The sequence below is a fragment of the Strongylocentrotus purpuratus genome, unplaced genomic scaffold (genome assembly GCF_000002235.5).
Source record: "Strongylocentrotus purpuratus isolate Spur 01 unplaced genomic scaffold, Spur_5.0 spur5_scaffold_8, whole genome shotgun sequence".
Lineage (NCBI taxonomy): Eukaryota > Metazoa > Echinodermata > Echinoidea > Camarodonta > Strongylocentrotidae > Strongylocentrotus > Strongylocentrotus purpuratus.
Genome location: NW_022145614.1, coordinates 22,462,552 through 22,477,922, shown reverse-complemented (window position 1 = coordinate 22,477,922; position 15,371 = coordinate 22,462,552). Strand labels below are relative to the sequence as shown.

Here is a 15,371-nt window from a genome sequence, read left to right as displayed (position 1 = left end):
CATGAATTGTTACATCTTTGAGCTGAGTAGTTTGATACCGTGAGATACTCCCCCGATTCGATACTCCCACGACAGAGGAAAAAAAGTGAATCTCATAACTTTAAGCTAGGTTTGGACACCTGTGTGTCTGAGCATTTTTATTAAAATTGAATTCATGAAACGGTGGGAGTAACTCTGTTTGAATAACCTTATTACTTGCTCCACATACATAATTTACTTTTCTTTTCGTCTGTAGGATCAAACGCAACGTCTTGTGACATTCACTGTATCAATGGTGGAACCTGTCAAATGCAACCCACTGGTCCAACCTGTTTATGTAGACCTGGGTTCTACGGACACGGGTGTGAATATTGTAAGTAGGGCAGTATGATTATTGAAATGACAGGAAGGCAACGCAATATTGATATTGTCTATTTTGAGTTTGGTATTGATTTAGTCTATTTTCAATGTGGTATGAATATGTTTTTCACCTCGAGCCTTCTTGGACGATTGTTCTTTAAAGTAGTATTTAACATTTGTTTCAGATACATGTTGCTATAAATCTGGTAGATGATAAAAAGCAAAATTCTACCGGTGGTGACATAAGTGTTTTTGAAAATACTCTACTGATTCGTAATGATTTCTACACTTACGGGATTATTTTTGAAAGCGATACGAATACAACTTTTTGATATGGTCCATATCAATGGACATTAATTTTACCTTTAAATGGGTCAATTTTGCTTAAGACGTGCAGATTTTTTTTTGTTTTTTTTACCCCATTAATAAAATTACTAATTAATGAAATTACCTGTTTGGGTGATTATTTCTAAATGAAAGTAGTGACATTCTTTAATTTATTTTATATCAACATGGAAACAATTGCGTCAGCCAAACGCTGTTTTCAGCAAGTCCATGCATCAGGAAGCTTGTTGATTACTCTTAAATGTTGTAATCATTCGGTTGCATCTGTCATCGTTCAGTTTAGTTTTTTAACTTCATGTTTTTTTCCATATAGCTCGAGATCCTTGTCACAACATCTTTTGTTATAATGGTGGTAGCTGTTTTGCTCCAGCAGACGACCCGATGTGTATTTGCCATCCTGGATTTAGTGGGGAGTTCTGTCAGGAACGTGAGTTCTCTTTAACACTGAAAATGCATCGCAAAACTGTAAGTTTTCATTATTTTAGCGTGATCGATATCATGTCATGTTATATTTATTGGAGGATTCTTCATTCGAACAACTATGGAAATCATAATTTGAACATTTTTTTACAAGTATAGTATTGACAGTATTGATACCTTTTATAGTAAGTAATTTAGCCTTACTGGAGAAAAACAGATATTCCTTGGAGGATGTGCCGGTCGAACAACCTGTCATGTGGAGAAAAACAAAGAAGGAACACCTGGAGGATTTAACCCAAGACCAGGACCCCGTCTCATAAAGAGTTGCAATTGATCCAAATCAATCGCAAGCCCTCCAACCAATCGCAAGTTTACGATTAATTTCAACTCTTTTTAAGACGGGCCCAAGGGGTCGTGGATTCGAGCTCGTCATGGCACTCATGCCCTTTGACGAGACATTTGCTGCTCTCGGCCCAGGTTCTATAAGGGAGTTTACAGATAGCACATGGTACAAATGACCCCAAATATCCACAGATCTTTTATGCAGCCTTAGGTTAACAGGGTTTGATACAAAGGCTGGTCCTTCACATTGATGAAAAATTATAAATTTGAAGAGTAATGAAGCGTTATTTTGCAGTTTGTAATTTTTAAATTTTTTTAAAAACTATTCTGAATTCAATCGTCCTTCGTCAAGGGAATTTATTATTAGGAGTGTTATAAAGCATTCACTGGGAATATTTACAAATGTTCCAATTTTTTGCTTCTGGCCATTTGATTCACAAAATGTCGAAATGCTTTTGTAAGGACTCCCAGAAACTGATTTTTAATATCACTTATACGTTCAACGTTACTGGAAAAATTGATGGATGTGGAAAAATTGATAAATTATAATTTTCATGAAACTTGAATATTTGTTATTCATATGGAATTATATATATTTTAATGCATATCAATTATACACATCAACTAAAATATACTATCTGAGCTTCATGGACAAAAGGATAAAGGAGGAAAACAAATGCATATCGACAAATGCTCTGTAATTTTTCCTTTAACTTGTTTAGTTTCGTCTAGAGCATCAGGAGCATGGCACATCGCGTGCTTAAAGGAGACCCGAGCCCATTTTCTAACGGCTGAAACTGTAAAACATTTTTTTTTGCCCTAACTGAACAAAACCATATTTCTGTATCAACACATTCTCCCATATATATACTACATCCATAGGTTTATTATGAGGCGATGCAGGCGATGCATCTCATCACCCCTCCATCCCTCCCCCTCCTCCGATAATGTTTAAATACCAATATTCGCGCAATCTCCACTTCATTTTCCACTGCGAGGTTCACAAGTAGTGTCATATTCGAGCAGTGTGGTGGCACACTGTGTTATCTTATGGATAAGACCAATGTATTTTGATGATGAATATTATTTCAAGCATAAGAATGTTTTTTCTTCTAAATGAGAAAGTTGATATTCGATGCAAAATTGTACTCGTTTACACTCATAGTTGCTGCTTTTCTCTCTCTTTACCCATCAAAATTATTCACCTCTCTCTCACTCCTATCTTTGTATCTCATCCCATGGACTCTCTCTCCATCTCTCTTTCTCTCTCTCTTTCTCCCCCATTCTCTCTCTCTCTCTCTCTCTCTCTTACTCCCTCCCAATTTTCAGTCCTATTCTTCTCCTTTTCTTCAGTATGCATTCGTATTTCAAGAAGGTTATATCCTTAAATTGAACTTTTCCCCTTTTTGTCCAGTATGCATTCGTATTTCAAGAGGGTAATCTCGTTAAAGTTAATTTTCCTCTTTTCCAATATTTTTCTTTTGCCGTTTTTTTTCTTTCCCATTAGTAGGACCACTTGACTATTTATGCACTGACTTTGAATGCAACAATGGAGGATCTTGTATGTCGCTTTTCGGTTGGACTATCTGTGTTTGTGCCCAAGGATACTACGGAACACACTGTAACCAAGTTGTTCATTTTATTTTTTATATTGATCTCTTTTACCTTTTTACTTCCCTCTACTTTGCAGCTTTCTTCACTTTACATCTTGTCAGCAAAGTTTCTAGAAGTGAGATTGCTCAACGATCGAACTCAGTATATCAATGTAAACAAAAATCATTCTATTGTAAATATACCCTGACTAGTTTAATTTTTTGTTAATATATGTAAGCATCAACCTATTTATTTAACAAATAGTTATTTGTTTATTATAGGCATAAACACGACAGCATGTGCAGATTTCTGTTACAATGGTGGCTCATGTGACATGCAGTCTTGGGGTCCGACATGTCAATGTCCGCCGGGGTTCTTTGGACCGCGATGTCGTATCGGTAAAAAGAGATTTCATTACTTTTATTCTCAATATCTGGGTCCTATCATCAGTATCATTATTATCATTGTTATTACCATCATTAAGCTTCATTTATACAGGGTAGCTCCATCAGAGACACATAATGTTCTCCAAGAAGAACAATGTTAGAAGAGGTATATCAGATACAAACAAGAAACAAAGACACGAAATTTACAAATGTATATAGTTGTTGGTTCTGATAAACTGGAAAATTGTAAAGGGTTGCAGATTGTCCTCCAATCAATCGAAAACTTACAAACCGCTATGGCCTGTATTCTGATAGGGAGGTTCAACTGTTTTAGAGCTGATCGGCTTAACTGTAGTGTAATGTTGATTTTCAACTCCTCTAGGAATGTGGTCCCGTCTATTTAATACAGAGTTGTTAGTTTGTTTGGTGGTTTTTTCTTTTAACTGCCCTGTTTTTCTGCTGTAGTCTATACATTGTACATTAAGCGATTAAGAATTCAGTTTTTCACAGAGAAATCGGACGTACAGCAATAGATTTTGATTAGAAACATCAATGATTTTTTTTGGGGTTAATTCTGATCATCTTAAGGAACTTCAATTAACTATGTACATGGACATCCAATGATAAAGCGCTTAACGGCTTATACCAGAGTTAGTTCCTTAATAAGATGATCGTAAGTGAATTCCAAATTAGAGATCAAAACAAATTTCCTGTTTGGAATCTTCTTTTTAGCGTCTTTTAATTTTTACTTTATACAGTACTTGCTCTATATTGCTTTTGATGTATTTATTCACCATTAGTTTCTTTTGAAAGGGATACAATCCCCTTGTCCATTTTCTTACACTGTGTATTAATACGGAAATTAACACAGTAGGTTTTAGTTGACATTTGATTTAATCAGTTTATTAATTTATGCATTCATTCTCGATTGTCGTTATGAAGATTTTTGGCGTTTTTTTTAGCTGACTGCTGACTTTAACTTTCTTTCCCAGATATATATGTGGATCAATGTCGGGACGTTGAATGTTACAATGATGGGACGTGTATTGCTCCAGCAGACTTCCCCATGTGCCAATGTGCCCCTGGCTTCACCGGCGAACAGTGTCTGAACTGTGAGTTTAATTCCAGCGTTTGTTCATTCTACCCATTGAATAGTGAATATCTATATGGAAGCAAATAATATTCTATGCAAAACCACATTCAAATATTTTATTGAAATCAAATCCTGAAATGAAAAGATTATCATCAAAACAGACAAACAAACAAAACAAGCCAAAACAAACCAAAACAAAATAGAGATATGCTTAAAGAACAAAACAAAAGAAATACCTAGTACTTTACATTATGATCGCATTACGTTTGACAACAATTAGGGATATCGCTATTGTCATGAACAAAACCAAACACAATAGAAGCATAAAGTAAATATATAGTATCATTGTCAACAAATTCTCCCCCAAAAGGCACATTACATCCAAACAAAATGTAAAGTAGGTAGCTAAATCAAACCAGATACCAGTATTATCATCCTTTGAACTGTAAAACGGCATATAAAAGCAAAGTATATTGATTATAATGAAAACCTCAATGAGACATAACTTAACGATTCCAGTTAAAACTGAAATCAATTATCAGTGACGGGTCTAGTGTGTTATGTCTATAGGGACTAAAGGTCACATAAATCAACAAAATAAACAACAACCAAAAATCTCAACTTTGGAAGGCATACGAGTAAACCTATTATACTTAGTTGTACATAAACAGTACCAGTCCGTTTTGTGACGAAATTGATATATTCGTGTCATTTTCCTCACAGAGATCTTGTTTACCCGTTGTCTTATTGCTAAAGCAAAATTTGGTCCGTTGAAATTTTACAATTGTTAGCACACGGAAATTACGGAGTTTTTTTCTTTTTCGACAATCATGTGTATTTCGAAATTCCATTTTAATTAGACATTTCATATAATACTGAGTTCAATTAATGCAGTGCTTGATTGGTCTGCATCCAGTGACCATAAGATATTATTCATATTACTGATACTCGTATGACAATGGACATCGTTCTTTCCAATATTTCTCTTCTTTCTTGCATTCTGTATAGTATCAACTAAACAAGATAAATTTGTTATCAGACAGAATCGTTATCTTTGCTAGCACATTGTACCAGTGTCCAGTATTGCACCCGGTAGTGCACCGAGGGAACTCACATGTCTTTCACCACGAATATGGATGATAACTTTAATGAGCCAAATTATATGAATGAGTGCCATTATTACTTGCCAGAAGAATGTACTAGACCGATAGGGAAGCGGAGAACCAACTGGGAGGAAAACATAGAAACCTGGAGTAGATTGACACTACAAGAGATGAGATGTGTGGAAATATGTTTGATCCTCCTCCAAGCTGGAGAAAAGATACTAAGATAGACCAAATCACACTTTAACATTTTCAAAATTCTTTCCTTTAAATCAGTGAGTTGAATTAATTGAATTCCCTAGCAGATACATTTGACCCCTGCTCTGGCTGGAACTGCTTGAATGGTGGATCTTGTATTGCCGTAGATGACTCTCAGATGTGTATTTGCAAAGAGGGTTACTCCGGTGATCTCTGCCAAGAAGGTAAAGAACATATGATGAAAGGTTCATTTAGCAGAGGTGGCGTAATAGTAGTAGAGGTAGCGTAGTCAAGTGGTTTTAACTGCAAAGTCATCAATTCGAGCCTCGGCAAAGCAGTTGTGTCCTTGAGCAAGGATTATTATATACATTTCTTCTCTCGGCTCAGATTCTAAATGGGTACCCGGTAGGATGGGAACGTGATTGTGGTTGGATTAGCATGGGCGCTCCCGAAAAAAAAAGCGTATTAAGTCCAGTGATCGGAGTAAGCCCCTCCCCCCTCCCCAACATACACCTGAGAATTACGGGCATATCTTATTCAGGCAGTGAGGTGTTCTATAGCTTGGTAAATTCTTGTATCTCGATGACAACGTATACTTTCACTTTAAAGGTGTGGCAACATTTTGCCTGCGGTAATGTAGCATAAGTTTATACATGTAGGATGAATTATTTCTGCAGCGTATCCGACACAATTTAAAATCTCTCATTTCATTCTGTTTTTTTTCTTCAAGCTGATGGTGCCTGTACCTCTAGCCCGTGTATGAACGGAGGTTTGTGCAGAGATTCGGACCCATATACATATCAATGCTTCTGTCCCACTGGTTTCTCAGGCTCTCGATGCGAAATCGGTAAGCTCACTCTTTAGTATATTAGTTAGAAAATTTTACTCAAAACGTGGCACCTGCTTTAGCATAATCCAGTAACAAGAATAAAGTAAACGTACATACAAACGCTGCTATTTGTTAAGATAAAAACAACAAGTCCGACATCTCATTAACAGTAAAAGAACGAGTAGTACAACTAGACAAGACGAACAATTCTTTGGTGCGTTCATTTTCCTTTGACAACCAGTTATATTAATTGTATCAATGAATATTTCTATAACTTCTAGCCCAAAATAAGGCCTACTAATAAATAAGCAAAAAAGCTGCTTTTAATAACAAGTCATAAGTGCAGGCTTTAAAGGTACTATGTCCCATTTGCAGGCCAAAAAATGAAAAAGTTAAATTCCAACTGCATTTGAAAGGTAATACTAATTTAGAACTTCCCTAAAAATGGTGGGGCTTGAAAATGTCTTCAAGTGGGAAAATAACGACTATTAGTTGTCAAATTGACTTTAGGGCTATAGAGCCTAAAAGTAATAGTCTTGATTTTCAGACAATTGTACCGAATGGTCATACGTTTTATGCTGCGCAAAGATTCAACCAGTTTAATCTTGGCCATCACAAGAAGTGGGTTATTGATGTAGACAAATGCTCATGTACCCTCTACAACTCTTTTCATGTATGTTATTACCAAAGAAGAAAAAAAGCCAGTCAGTCACTCAATAGTGTCTGACAGTGAAGTCTAGCAAGTAAACAGGTTTCCTTGCATAATTTGAATATGAGGACACTGCTAACGTTTGAATTTCACAGATAGGACATACATGACATATTCATAATTCCTGCAAAGTTCTACAGCATTTAAAGTTGGCTGCAAAAGGGACATAGTACCTTTAAATATTCAGCATTTTTTTCTTCTTCTCCCTCTCTGTTTTTTCTCAATCCTTTCGTATATCTCTTCTCTATATTTTTTCTTTCTCTCTTCTTTCTTGTATCTTTCTCTATTCCCCCCTCTCTCTCTCTCTCTCTCTTTACTCTAACGCTATTCGTTTACTTTGTTTTCTCGTTCATTCTCTCTAAATCTCTCTTTTTCATTCTTTCTCTTTTTTTACTCTTTCTACCTAATGCTTCTATTAGATACTGTTCCTTGCTTTCCTAATCCATGCGGGTTAGATGAGACTTGCAGGGGTGTACCTGAAACTGACGACCCTGCAGATTACATCTGTTTATGCGAAAATGATTTCTGCAAGCCAGGTATGTCTCGAACTAAAATCCACAGCTCATTCAAAGGTTTTGTTGTAATTATTGTTAGTGTAATTGTTTTTTATAGTGTGTGTGTGTGTGTGTGTGTGCGCGCGCGCACACGAGGGGTGCCTATGATTGTGTTGCCCGATACCCCTCCTCTTTGAGTGGATTTAACAAATCAGATATAGCGGTTTGCACCAGCTGTGCCATACTTTTTTTTTCGTTAGGTAGCCATACTGTTTTGAAAACTGCTGACGTGCAACAGCAACCAACAAAAAGAAGTAAGAAATTAAATTAGAAGAAAAATTATCCCATTTCAAGGGGGGAATCTTGAAAAATTATGATACATGCAAATTTCTGAGGGGCAAAACAAAGTGACAAGAAAACGTTCTCAGTTTTCCTTAAATATGAGGGCATATGTTAGGCCTTATATTATATTATATATTATATATTATATATTATATATTATATTATATTATATTATATTATATATTATATTTATATAATATTGACTGGCCTTGAGGGGTATATCAGAAATATTGACCAAGCTCAGATCATATTGCCCCGAGTCGAAAGACGAGGGCAATATGGTCTTATCGCGGTCAATATTTCTGATATCCCCCGAAAGTAAAGCCAGTCAATATTTTTATTGTTATCCAAATCAGACATCTAGAGCAAATACAGACATCCACCATGACAATCTCAAGAACTGAACAAACTTTGTCAAACCAACACTTTGCATCCAGTGCTTGACAAAATTTTCGATACACTACAAACAGTGTGTATTTGGTTTGATTATTACGTCACAATACAGTGCGCGCAAAGTGCGCAGGTTCTCGTACGCATAATATTAATAGATGCGCAATGAAAATGCGAGACCGTGGAAAATACCAAGGTATATTTTCCAAAGACGTTTAAATATTTTCACTCGTCTCTACACGCAAAGTCAATACGCGCAGGGAGACCAAGGAAAATACAAAGAATATACCCCTCCGTTCCCACTGCTAGTGAAAACTAGGGCAATACGGTTTTGTAAATGACCAGCTCAGATGTCTGATACGGGTAATAATATATTATATATTATATATTATATATTATATATTATATATTATAGGCATATGTTAGGCCTTATATGCCCCCCCCCCCCCCTTCTTCGATGTGTGTGTCTCCCTTAAATTAGAAACACATACTGTGATGAACAATTTGAAAAAGTAAGAAAATGACATCACTTTAAGACAAGAATGTGTCACTCCTTACAACCGTATCCGGACACTGCCCCCTGGACATCCACCCCCGGATAACCATCCCAAGTCAACTACCCCCAAGACAACTACCCCCCCCCCCTCCGGACAACTACCCCAAACAATTTCTCCAAGGACAACTACCCCCTAAGACAACTACCCCCGGATAATTACCCCCAGACAACTATTCCCTAGGACAACTACCCCCGACAACTACCAACCGGACAACTAACCCCGGAAAACTATTCCCTAGAATAGTTGTCCGGGGGTAGGTGACCTATAGGATGGTTGCAGTAGGGGGTACTTGTTTGGGGTACTTCTCGAGGGGGTAGTTGACTGGGGGTAGTTGTCCTAGGGGCGGTTGCCCTAGGGGGTAGTTGACTGCATGGGGTGGATGTCCAGGGGGTAGGTGTCCTTACAACTCTTGAATGAAGAAACTATTCTCTTGGGGGGGGGGGGGCTATGAGGTGATTGTGAAAACTGTGGTTTAATCATAATAATGATAATAATAATGTCTTGTTTATCCAGGGCCTCGTCAGTTTTAATACTGTTCTCCCTGAGGACCCTGCAATCATATTATTACCTCGGCCTTTGCCGTTTTAACATGAAAGGCGCTCAAGCATTCAACGAATTTCTCCCTACCTGATACCCATTTTCCTCACCTGGGTGGAGTGTGGCGAATGTAGATTAACATCTTGCAAAAACAAGGTTAAAGGTTACATCTTCTCAAAACTATATTAATCAATCTAAAGAGTCTTATGAATTGATCACTCAAGTTCTTAGAAGATACATTTATTTAAAAAGAATGAAATCACATCGTCATAATCATTTCATGAAAAGAGGTAGGAAAAGGTTCTTTCCAGCTTTTGGGGCAGAAGTGTATCCTAATAAACAAAAATGCTATTGATTTCAAAATCGATTTTACAGTGGGTGGTCGACCCAACAACGCTCTGTCAAGCACAGCAAAGATCGTGATCGGAGGGAGCTCTGGCGTAATCGTCGTCATTATCATGCTGGTGATCGTTCTCGTCCTCGTTGTCTTCAGTCGTAGGACCTCGACCGGTAATATCTTGAAATCGGCGGCGGCTTCCGAGAGCAAGGTATGTTCAAGGATTAAGTCTAGTTGGTAATACACAGAGGCGGTTCTCCCGGGGGGGCAGGGGGGGCACAGTGCCCCCCCCCCACTTTTTCAGATACCCCAAAAGTGCCCCTTTTTACATAGGAAAAGTGCCCCTTTTATTTTGTAAGAAGTGCCCCTTTTACATAGGAAAGGTGCCCCTTTTACTTTGACAAGTGCCCTATTACTAAGTAAAAGTGCCCCTTCCCCCTTTTTACCTCTGACGAGTGCCCTTTTTATTTTTGACACGTGCTCCTTTTCCTTCGACATGTTCCCATTTTCCTTTGCAATAAGTGTCCATTTTCCATTCTCATAAATCTTAAAATTATCTTGAATAAGTGCCCTTTTTAATCTCTAGTAAGTGCCTCTTTTCAGGTACGAGAAGTGCCCCTTTTCACTTTTAATAAGTGCCCCCTTCACCTCTGATAATTGCCCTATTCAAAACTGAGAGGTGCTCCTTTTACTTTGACAACTTCCCCTTTTTTCCTTTGTAAGAAGTGGCCCTTCTCCTTTTAATAACTACTCCTTTTTTTAAACTCGGATGAGCACACCTTTCATTTTAACATGTGCCCCTCTTATTTTCTAATAAGTGCCCCTTTTCCTTATGATAAGTGCCCCCATTAAAAAGAGAGAGCTCCTTCCCTTTCTCATAACTACCCCTTTCCCTTTCTAATAAGTGCCCCTTTTCCTTATGATAAGTGCCCCCATTGAAAAGAAAGGGCTCCTTCCCCTTCTCATAACTGCCTCTTTTAAAAATCTAAACGGTGCCCCCTTTTTATTCAACAAATGCACATTTTCCTTTATTATAAGTGTCCCTTTTACATTTTCATAAGTGCCCCTTTTCATATCTGGTCAGTGCCCCTTTTCAACTCTGATAATTCCCCTTTTAATAATGATACGTACCCCTTTTCCTTTCTAATAAGGGACCTATCCCCTTTTCACCTCTTATAAATGCCCCTATCAAAATCTGATGGGTGCCCCTTTTCCGTCAACAAATGCCTATTTCCCATTTTCGTAAACGCCTCTTTTTCATGACTGGTGAGTGCCTCTTTTCAGGTGAAAAAATGCCTCATTTTCACCTCTTATAATTATCCTTTGTACTTTGACACGTGCTCCTTTTTTTTTCTAATAAGTGTCTTATCCCTTTCGATAATTGTCCCCTTTTCATGTAATCATTAAACGTGCCCCTTATTTAAAGCGACTAAGAGCAATTTCCCCCAAAGTTCGCTCGCTGCGCTCGCTCGCATTTAAAGATGATATAATTATGTTACTTATCAAAGGTCTTTTCAGTCTTCCGTTATGAGAATGTGCTTATAACCCCATCACGATTGGCTTTTTTCCTCTTTATAAGATGTAATTTTTCGCACTGCGACCTCACAGATCTTTAAATTTTTTCTCGCTCGCTTCGCTCGCTCGTAAATGCATATTCAGACATCACACCCAACTGTAAAGTATGATGCTTAAGCGATATCTTGTATGATGTATGAAGAGAAACAAATATTGAAATCATCCCTGATAATGTAATCACAATGTAGGGGTATATACCAATGTCTAGAAAATTGTATATTTTCGCTTTGAGATTTCCCACTGTAGGTGCCCTTTTTTTTTCCAGAAAGTGCCCTTTTTTGTTGGTGCCCCCCCACTTTGGAAGTCGCTCGGCCGCCCCTGGTAATACATGGTGGTAAACTAGTGCACCCATGTCGTATAAGGGCGCCATTCTGATCTGTTGTCTCTCTTTAAACTACATTTAGATCATTCTGCTTTAAGCAAATGAAAAAGCTTTCATAATAACCCTTAACGGTCTGTCTATTCAATTCAAATCGCTTTATTTTGTAAATTACAATCATGTTCCCTCAATTTCCTGATCAATTGTATTAGTTGTAATGGATATATTTCCATTGTAAAGAAGGCCATGTAATGTATTTATAGGTAATATCGACTTTAAATAACTTGAAAAAAGACACATGTGGTAAACTTGAATGGACTTTGACATTGAATTTATTTATTTAATTATAAATTTCAGCTTAGGATTACGGTTTAGTCTCATAATAACAATCTCATAAGGAAGGCTCAATTTATTTTTTAACCAAAATTAAAAAATCCCATACTCTCCATCAAAGGATTTTAGTTTAATTAACAAATATAAACAGTATATCATTTTGTTACTTGCTACCAATATCATGTGACTACATGTTGATAAATGTATCTCTTAATTTCAAGCTGAATTTAGTGCTTATTCATTTACTTTTATTTATGCCATGTAATTGTGCATGATCAATAAAATTGAACTTGAACTTGAACTTGAACTTAGCGATATTCGATTTCACTTCATCAGATTCCTCGCGGTTCGGCCTAAGTTATAACTTCTGGTTTCACCTAACTGAAGAAAATGTAGGACTTGTTCATTTTTTAATCACTATGTGATTATTCAAATAATATATATATTATATATATATTTAGTTGTCCCTTTTCCCCACTTTCTTTCAGAAAAACCTTAACGATTCAATCCCTGAAAAGGTCCAGTATGAGGAAGAACGTTACCAGGTTGTGTAGAGGAGAATTGGTATGTAAAATTGTCATGATAAATGGCACTTCTAAGGTTGTCATTTTATTTTCCAATTCACTTCCAAACAAAATGAATAAATTAAATGAAATAACATCTAGTATCATCTTAACGTTGGGTCTGATCAAAGCTGTTCGGGGTAGTAATTGTTCGCAGTCATCAGCATAGGCATAGGCGCGGGGCTGCTCCTCAAGAAGAAAAATACCAATATTTGGCTAGCCATCACCCCATATTCTGGTTTTGAGTGCTCGAAAAAGCTGTCTTATCTAGTTTATTTTGTTGACGAAATTAGAACTTACCAAAACATATTGGTAAAAAGCTTGCATGTTCATATTCGGGAAAAAGCATTAGCCCCCCCCCCCCTTGTTAAATAAACATGTGGTCATAAGGTATTTTGCAAGCTCAGATGAAATCAGGAAGGAATAGGATAATATTCAATTCATTTCATTTTTTATTTTTTTAATTTCCAACAATATACAATACATAATAACGAATACAATGTAAAATGTGTACAAAACATAGTTACATTTGAGGAAGACAAAAATTGAATATTTTAAATTTAACTGCATTTATATTTTGAGGAAATGGAGAGGTCCACTGAAAAGCAGGGTTTGTAAATTGTGGACCCCTCAGATAATAATGAGTGTGACGAGAATATGGAATACATAATCATTCAAAGAAGAATAAGTGGCCAACAGAGACAACATTTATTAAAACACGTAATGACTGTAAACAATTACATGACGAAGAAAGAACAGAATAAAGAAAAAACAAATAATGGACATGAAACAGGCCCTCAAAAATAAAAAAAACAAGATATTGTACATTGATTAGCAGAATCAGAGTAAAGGATGCAATAATAGTGCTCATGGCAAATTAAAACTTTGCTATAAATGTGAGGCATCGTTACTTCAGTTATTATAAGTGTAATATAGCATTTGCTTTAAAGGAAAAACCCCATAAAAATTTCCCAAAAATACATTTTACTGCAAAAGTTCTACTAACTTATTAAAGCAAAAAATGGTTGAGATTACTTTCTGTTCATAAATTATTTATATGTTCTTGATTTATACTATTTATTTACATTGATGATTTATTGTGTACGTTTGCTACACTTTGCAATATTTCCTTGAAACATTAAGCGTCCATGAAGAATAAACTGGAAATTGATTGGTTTTAAATGTCACTACGTCATTTCAATCTGTCCTCTCTCTCTCTCTCTCTTTCTTCATCTTCATCCACTTTAAATCTGTCTTTCTTTTATTTTGCACTTGTTTACAGAGTGAGCAGAGAGCTAAATTGTAGACACTCTTTCGTCGTGAGGCCAGACTCAATAGATTTAAGAATGTAGTAACCCTGAGCACTTGTTTTTTAAGTTTCTTTATATATATACTTAGATTTAATTGCATGGCTGGACCTGCATGTTACGATCCAAATATAAAAGACAATTTATCGTTGCATAGTCATTAATGATTTGATAGATGAAATACCTTCTCAATTAAAATAAGTATCTACACCTTGCTTGTATTAAATTTTGTTTATAATGGACTCTTTCATTTCAAACCATGTTATCTATTTTAATAAAGTTTAAAGTTCATCATTCCTATACCTTACACGTATTTATATCAAAATGAGGGATTTTTAGAAAATTTAGAATGAAAGAGAAAAAAAATAATGGCAATAGACACTTCGTAGACACTCGTTGTACAAAGGGAACGTCAAATAAGCTTGTCTTGATTTTACAAATCTAGTCTTTCTTTTCTGTATTTAGCATAACGTTTCGCTTCTGCCTCTTTATATTCATAATGATTACATGTCTAATATGTACTTATACACTATGCATACGTAGAGGGAAACCTGTAACATTGGTAAATTTATACAGTAGACTTGCGGATGCACCATGTGAGAGAGAGATATGGATGATTGAGGAGTCCTGAAAAGGACTCTCGGTAATCTTTCTTGAGGGTGTGTAGTCCTGAACTGAAAAGTACGGATAGTCAACGTGTTTGAAACGTCGAGCCACTTCCGCCACCTATCCTCTCCAAGCGCTATAGTTCTCCTTAGAAATGTAAGCTAAGAAAGATAACCAACAGTCTTTCTCAAGACTACACCAACAGTCCTTTTCAGGACTACACGCCCTCAAGAAAGATTACCGAAAGTCCTTTTCAGGACTCCTCAATCCTCCTTCTCTCTCTCACACACATGGTGCTCCCGCAAGCCTACTGTACATCTACATCACCATGCAAGCCGATACTTTCAAGCAGCATTGGTAAATTTGTCTTTCATGAAGATTTTTAAGCTTTAAATTTTCTAGAATTGTGATTATAATCATGCTCATTCTTTGTTGTATCAACTGCAGTGTGACGCGCCTTAAAACAATTTAGAACTTCTGGGGCACTATGTATATGCTGGGATTATTTAAGTCATCAATCCGATATCGAAAATGGAAAAAAAATCATGTGCCGGAAATAGCAAAATATGTAAGCTGTTTCTATTTCTTGAGTGTTGTTCTATAAACGTTTGAGCATTAAATAATAAATAGCTGAATTCATCTAAAATAAGTTGA

The 15,371-nt window shown here is 36.4% G+C and overlaps 1 protein-coding gene across 1 annotated transcript in view; it reads left to right on the top strand.

Moving 5' to 3' along the window:
* LOC105437260 (sushi, nidogen and EGF-like domain-containing protein 1) overlaps positions 1-14,865 on the top strand; it is a 29,500-nt gene extending 14,635 nt beyond the window's left edge. The window contains exons 7-16 of the mRNA XM_030976102.1: positions 236-352; positions 998-1,111; positions 3,321-3,437; positions 4,418-4,537; positions 5,924-6,043; positions 6,550-6,666; positions 7,777-7,893; positions 10,053-10,225; positions 12,730-12,805; positions 14,087-14,865. Of these exons, the coding sequence (XP_030831962.1) occupies positions 236-352; positions 998-1,111; positions 3,321-3,437; positions 4,418-4,537; positions 5,924-6,043; positions 6,550-6,666; positions 7,777-7,893; positions 10,053-10,225; positions 12,730-12,795 (1,061 nt within the window). The 3' untranslated portion in view covers positions 12,796-12,805; positions 14,087-14,865. The remainder of the gene's footprint in view (positions 1-235; positions 353-997; positions 1,112-3,320; positions 3,438-4,417; positions 4,538-5,923; positions 6,044-6,549; positions 6,667-7,776; positions 7,894-10,052; positions 10,226-12,729; positions 12,806-14,086) is intronic.
* Positions 14,866-15,371: the final 506 nt, after the last annotated feature.